This window comes from Ahaetulla prasina, chromosome 5 (assembly GCF_028640845.1).
Source record: "Ahaetulla prasina isolate Xishuangbanna chromosome 5, ASM2864084v1, whole genome shotgun sequence".
NCBI classification, from domain to species: Eukaryota; Metazoa; Chordata; class Lepidosauria; order Squamata; family Colubridae; genus Ahaetulla; species Ahaetulla prasina.
In genome coordinates this window covers 8639804-8646521 of record NC_080543.1, presented here as the reverse complement: position 1 = coordinate 8646521, position 6718 = coordinate 8639804, and the positions used below count along the sequence as shown (strand labels likewise).

Genomic DNA, 6718 nt, shown 5'->3' with positions numbered 1-6718 from the left:
CCACTGATTGACTAAGAGCTGAAGTTTGTTCCTGGGTGAGTCACCAGTGTCGTGGAAGATAACGGAGGCACTTGGCAGATGCTGGCTATTCTGCTGCCAGAGCTGATAGTGCCGGCTAATTAAGCCATCACTCGGACGGAGGCGGAGGAAGACAGAACAAACAAGTTGTTGGAGATGATTTGGTGGTTCTCCGCATCTCAAACTGAAGCGCAAATGGTTCCTGTAGTCTGCAATTTTTCTGAAAACCCATTCGTACTCACGCACCATTCGAAGGGGTGTTCATCCCAAATTGTATAGCTCAAAGTCTGTAGAGATTCTCCATCATCCAGGTCACTAGACTAGAGCTGAAGTACTGTTTGTTCCTGGGTGACTCATCGGCATCAAGGGAGATAACAGAGTCACTTGGCAGACGCTCGCTAGTTTGCTGCCAGAGCTGATAGTGCCGGCTATCACATTCTATACAATTGAATTGAAACCCCGCCCCCCGATATTGCATTAATATTGCACTATACGGTAGAATTCAATATGGTTACTGCCTTGGGATAAAAGCTGTCTTGCATCCTATTTGTCCTTGCTTTTATGATCCTGTACCGTCTGCCAGATCAGGGGTGAAACCCAGCAGGTTCTGGAGAACCGGTAGCGGAAATTTTGAGTAGTTCGGAGAACCAGTAGAGGAAATGTTGAGTAGTTTGGAAAACCGGCAAATACCACTTCTGGCTGGCCCCCGAGTTGGGTGGGAATGGGGATTTTGCAATGTCCTTCCCCCAGGGAATGGAGATTCTACAGTATCCTTCCCCCCCAGGAGTGGGGAGGGAATTGAGATTTTGCAGTATCCTCTCCCTGGAGTGGGGCGGGAAGGGAGATTTTGCAGTATCCTTCCTCTGCCATGCCCACCAAGCCATGCCCACCAAGCCACGCCCACAGAACCAGTAGTAAAAAAAAAATTGAATTTCACCACTGTCAAATTGCAACTATTACCACAGACGGTAATAGTTCAAAAAAAAAAAAAAAAGGTGCCCAGGATGAGATGGATCTTTAAGAATGTTTTGAACTTTCTTAAGGCAGCGGGAGCTATCAAGCTCTTCCAAAGATGGGAGAGGGCAGCCAATGATCCTCTGGGCAATGACGTTGACCCTCTGTTCTACCTGCCACTGTGCAATTGGCAAACCATACACAGGTGCAGTAAGTTTGAAATACTCTCTATGGTGCAGCGGTATAAGGTCACCAGCAGTTTCTCATTCAGTTGTTGTTTCCTGAGAAGTCTCAGGTAGTATAATCTCTGCTGGGCCCTTTTGACCAGTGTTGCAATATGAGCACCCCAGGTCAGGTCCTCTTTTATGATAACACCCAGAAATCTGCCACTTGCTCCACTTGGTCTCCATTGATAAGCAAGGGCTGGATGCAGGGGTGGGCTTCAAAAATTTTAACAAGGGGTTCTCTGCCCGGTTGCTGGTTGGATGTGGCCATGGTGGGCGTGGCCTAGTCAGCTTCCTGCAACATATTGTGGGGGGAGGTGTTTTTGCCCTCTCCAGGCTCCGGAGGCTTTTCTCGAGCCTCCGGGAGGGCGAAAACGGTCTCCCCAGGCTCCGGAGGCCCTCTGTTTCTAGCCTTCCCAAACTTCCAGTAGGCCCATTTTTCACCCTTCCTGAGCCTCCATGTGCGCCCTGCATTTACCTACATCCAAAAAAGGGCTGCATGGGGACTCCTGGGAGGAGCAGGGTGTGGTAGGTAGGGCCAGCCAGGAGTGGGATTTGGGAGTTCTCCAAACTGCACAGAATCTTAGCTAGAGGTTCTCCCAAACCCCTGCGAACCCCTAGCAGCCCCCACATCTCTGGCTGTCTGTCTGATCTATTCCTTCTATAGTCCACTATAAGCTCCTTGGTCTTATTGGTGTTAAGGGCCAAATTGTTATCTCCACAAAAAAAAGAAAAAAAAAGAAAAAGAAGAAAGAAATGCTGCTGAGTTTTGTCCAATGCCAGTCTCTTATATCATCGATGTTACAACGGTTCTTTCGGCAGCCTGGAAGCTTCTGGTGCTTTCCTGACATCTTCTTCTGCCTGGACCACTTTTCCACGGCCCAGCAAACAATCTGAACCTCTCTAGCTGCTTCCTGCCAAAAAGTTACAAGGAGAAGGGGGGGGCCATACGGGAGTCCCCACATGCCTCAAATTGGGGTTGCAAACTTTTGCAGGCAGAGGCCTCCTTCCAGTTTTGTAAAAATCCTGCTTGCGCGCGTGCGCACACTCACACACACTTATTTGTAGCCTATCACTATCATTAAGTGTTGTATCATTAAGTGTTAAATTTGTACCCTATGACTATCATTAAGTGTTGTACCTTGATATCTTTTCTTTTATGTACACTGAGAGCATATGCCCCAAGACAAATTCCTTGTCTGTCCAATCACACTTGGCCAATAAAAAATTCTATTCTATTCTATCTTTTCTTTTCTTTTCTTTTCTTTTCTTTCTTTTCTTTTCTTTTCTTTTCTTTCTATCTTTCTATCTTTCTTTCCTCCTCATTCCTTCCTTCCTCTCCCTCTTCCTTCCTTCCCCCGCCCTCCTTTTCTTTTTCTCTTTCATTTTTTCTCTCTCTCTCTCTTTTTCTTTCTTTTTCTTTTTCTTTTTCTTTCTTTCCTTCCTTTCTTCCTTCCTTCCCTCCCTCCCTCCCTCCCTCCCTTTCTTTCTTTCTTTCTTTCCCTTATGATTCTTGATTCTATCTTCACCTTATAATTGTTGATGAATGTATCTTTTCTTTTATGAGCATATAACTCACTAAGAGCATATGCACCAAGACAAATTCCTTGTGTGTCCAATCACACTTGGCCAATAAAAAATTCTATTCTATTCTATTCTATTCTATTCTATTCTATTCTATTCTATTCTATTCTATTCCATTCCATTCCATTCCATTCCATTCCATTCCATTCACACTGAGAGCTTATTCACCAAGACAAATTCCTTGTGTGTCCAATCACACTTGACCAATAAAAATTCTATTCTATTCTATTCTATTCTATTCTATTCTATTCTATTCTATTCCATTCCATTCCATTCCATTCACACTGAGAGCTTATTCACCAAGACAAATTCCTTGTGTGTCCAATCACACTTGACCAATAAAAATTCTATTCTATTCTATTCTATTCTATTCTATTCTATTCTATTCTATTCTATTCTATTCTATTCTATTCTATTCTATTCTATTCTGTTCACACACACACAGAGCACACCAAGATCTTCCCCCTTCCTCTTTTAGGTCACCCAGCCCAAAGTGGCCTTGATTTCCCTTTCATTTAACAGCTCTGGCTCCTTTTGCAGTTAAATGGAGTGTTCATTATTGAGGGGACGTCCCTCCCCTTCTCCCCCCCCCACCGCCCTTTCTTATCCTCCCCCTCTTCCCCCTCCCCCTCCCCGGCTTTCTGAAGGTCTTGTGTGGTGCAGTTTAATGAATATTTGGCACAAAGCTCCCTTTCACGCAAGTCAAAGAATAGGCTGGCCTGTTTAGGTCCTGGAAGGCTGTATGTCAAAGCCTTTCCATAATGCTTGTCAGGCAGGGAGAGAAATTCCCACTGCTGACTTACTCGATAGACGAGCAGATTAAGACGCAAGCAGGAAATGAGATTGTATGTGGGGGGAGGGGGGAGGGGCGGGAGTGGGGGAGGACACCTGTTTGGCCGCTCTCATTTTCCCATCGGCCCTGGAGGGAGAAAGGAAAGGAAAGGAAAGAAAAGGGGTACCCACTTTGATCAAATTAAAGAGAGAGAGAGAGAGAGAGAGAGAGGAGGGGGAGGGAGCGAGGTGGGGGGGAAAGAAAGAGAGAATACTCTCACTTTGGCCATGCTCCATCCCTCCTCCTCATCGTTGGTCTCTTTCGGTCCATCTTGTTAACTGGGGGTGGGAGAAAACTATTTGCAATTCAGGATGGTTTTGATAAAGCCAGAATCAACAAGCAAAGTGGGATAGATAGGCACCGTAGGTAGATAAATTTCCATATTGAGAGAGCTGGGTGGGTAGGTAGGTAGGCAGGCATAGATAGATAGATAGATAGATAGATAGATAGATAGAGATTTCGATATTTGTAGGTATATATATATATAAAACCAAAGACCTACATATATATAGATATATATAGATACACCTGCATATTGAATGGAAGGATGTATGTATGTATGTATGGATAGATAGAGATAGATATTTCATTATTTGTAGTGATAAATAGAAATACCATAGATAGATAGACAGACAGACAGTTTTCTATATTTAGAAAGATAGATAGATAGATATGGATGGATAGATAGACAGATATAGATATTGACAGATAGATTTTCATATTGTCTATCTATCTATCTATCTATCTATCTATCTATCTATCTATCTATCTATCTATCTATCTATCTATCTATCTATCTATCTTGTATCTATCTATCTAGATCTGGATGGAATGATAGATAGATAAGGTAAAGGTTCCCCTCGCACATATGTGCTAGCTGTTCCCGACTTTAGGGGGCGGTGCTCATCTCCGTTTCAAAGCCAAAGAGCCAGCGCTGTCCGAAGACATCTTGGTGATCATGTGGCCGGCATGACTAAATGCCAAAACCCCTACCCCGAGGTTCTCACGAAGAATCAAAAACTCGCCCGAAGTCCAACCTCCCTTTTCTACAGACATCAAATAACTCTCTCTGACTCTCTCTCCCTCCCTATCTTTCTCTCTCTCTCTCTCCCTCTCCCTCTCTCCCTCGTTCTCTCTCTCTCCCTTCCTCCCTTCTTTCTCTCCCTCCCTCCCCCTCTCCCTCTCTCCCTCGTTCTCTCTCTCTCCCTTCCTCCCTCTCTTCCCTTCCTCCCTCTCTTTCTCAGTCTCCCCTCCCTCTTTCCCTTTCTCCCCATCTCTCCTCTCTCTTTCTCTCCCTCCCTCCCTCTCCCTCCCTCCCTCCCTTTCTCTCTCCCTCTCTCCCCCTCCCTCTCTTTCTGTCTCTCTCCCTCCCTCCCTCTCTTTCTCACACACACACTTTGGCTCTGGAGGCCATTCAAGAGTTAACCGCCCCCTCCCCTCTCCGCCCCCGGCGAGCCCCTTCCCGTCCCCCGCCTCCTCCTCCTCCTCCTCCTCCGCCCGCCAAGTGAAAGCCGAGGGGTGGGGAAAAAAAAGAAAAAAGAAAAAAAAAAGAAGCAGAAGCAGCAGCCGCGCTACCATCGCTTCGCAGCTTCGCCGAAGTTTGCAGAGGCGGCGGCCCCGGCAACAGGCAGCCCGGCCCCATTGCCCGGCCAGACCCGGCTTTCAAACTCCCTCCCTCCTTCTCCAGGAGGCCTCCGGGTGTAAAGATGCTTGGTCCATCCGGGCAGCCTCTCCCTCGACGCCGGCGTCCTTTTTTTACCGCTGCCCGAAGACCGCAGTAAAAAAGTGTGTGTGTTTGGGGGGGGGGGAAAGAAAACTCGATGGCGGTGCAAACGGCGCCTTTGCCGCCTCCCCACCATCACCCGTTCGTCCCTTTCGGCTTCCCGACCGGCGAGAGTTGCTACGGCCCCGACGATGTCGGCGGCAGCGGTGTCGACGGCGGAGCGTTGCTGTTGCTGGAAGGTGTCGGCGGGGCTAACGACGCCGGCGGGAGTGGTTGTCCCGAAACGTCCGATTTCCGCGAAGCCACCCGGGACCTGTTGAGGTTCATCGATTCGGCGTCGAGCAACATCAAGCTGGCGTTGGACAAGCCGGGCAAATCCAAACGGAAAGTCAACCATCGGAAGTATCTGCAGAAACAGATCAAGCGCTGCACCGGCCTCCTCGGGGCAAACGCGGAGACGGCGGCGGCGGCGGCAACAACTCCCGATCCGGTTCCCGCAGCCGCTACCGCCGCTGCCTCCGCCGCCCCCGCGAACAAGCCATTCTCGGCCTCGTCGACGCCTTGTAGCGCCGGTGCCGCGGCGGCGGCGGCTCCTTCCTGCAAGCCTCCCCCGGCCAAACGGGAGAGCAAAAGCCTAGCCGCGCTGTTCGACTCCTGCTTGCGCTCGACGCCTTTCCAGTCCGGCGGAACCCCGACGGCGGCCGTTGCAACCCCGGCCGTTCCTGCCTCCGACGGCAAGGATCGGGCAGGGTCCTCCCAGACGGCTCCTGGGATCGCCTGCAAGAAAGTCCCTTTGCGGAACCGCAACCTGCCCCGCTCCTTCTTCACTGAGCCAGCGCCCAACCGGCCACCCAACCATGCCGGCTTGGAAGGACCCGTCCCGTCGGTGGCCGAAGAGCTCTTCGATCTGCTGGCCGCCCCGGATTACAGAGCCTTGTTGCAGGAATCGACGGAGCCTCCGCCACCGCCGCCGTCCGTCTTTCCGGCCGAGCTGCCTCTGGAGCCATCATTGTACGAGCCGCTGCCGTCGTTGGCACCTCTGCTGTACGCCGAGACCCCCTTGAGACCCCTGCCGGCTCTCTACGCCGCCGTCGCCGCTGCTGCCGCCGTGTCGGATCCGACGGCACCCTTCTTTGCAGATTGCCCGCTGCCGCCTCCGCCGTCGATGCCCTACGATTATGGCTACAATCGGGGGGTGCCTTACCCCAGCCTTTAGTCCTTGGGGGAGGAGTGGAAGAGACGAAGTGGGGTGGGGAATGGGGGACGGAGGGACCCCAAGATAAGGGACAAAGAGGGCGAGGTGTGGACTTGTAGGGCGAGGTACCTCTGGAAGTGGGCACCCACTCATTGGTAGGGCAAGGAAGACTACTTGGGAAAGACTAT

At 50.0% G+C, this 6718-nt stretch overlaps 1 protein-coding gene across 1 annotated transcript; it reads left to right on the top strand.

Moving 5' to 3' along the window:
• The first annotated feature begins 5382 nt into the window (after window positions 1-5382).
• On the top strand, window positions 5383-6551 carry FAM181B (family with sequence similarity 181 member B). Its single transcript, XM_058185130.1, has one exon. It carries the CDS (start codon window positions 5433-5435, stop codon window positions 6549-6551), a length of 1119 nt encoding a protein of 372 aa, XP_058041113.1. The 5' UTR covers window positions 5383-5432.
• The last annotated feature ends 167 nt before the right edge of the window (window positions 6552-6718 follow it).

What these genes read in the sequence shown, in the direction of transcription:
- FAM181B (XM_058185130.1), top strand. Translation starts at nt 5,433, where the DNA reads ATGGCGGTGCAAACGGCGCCTTTGCCGCCTCCCCACCATCACCCGTTC.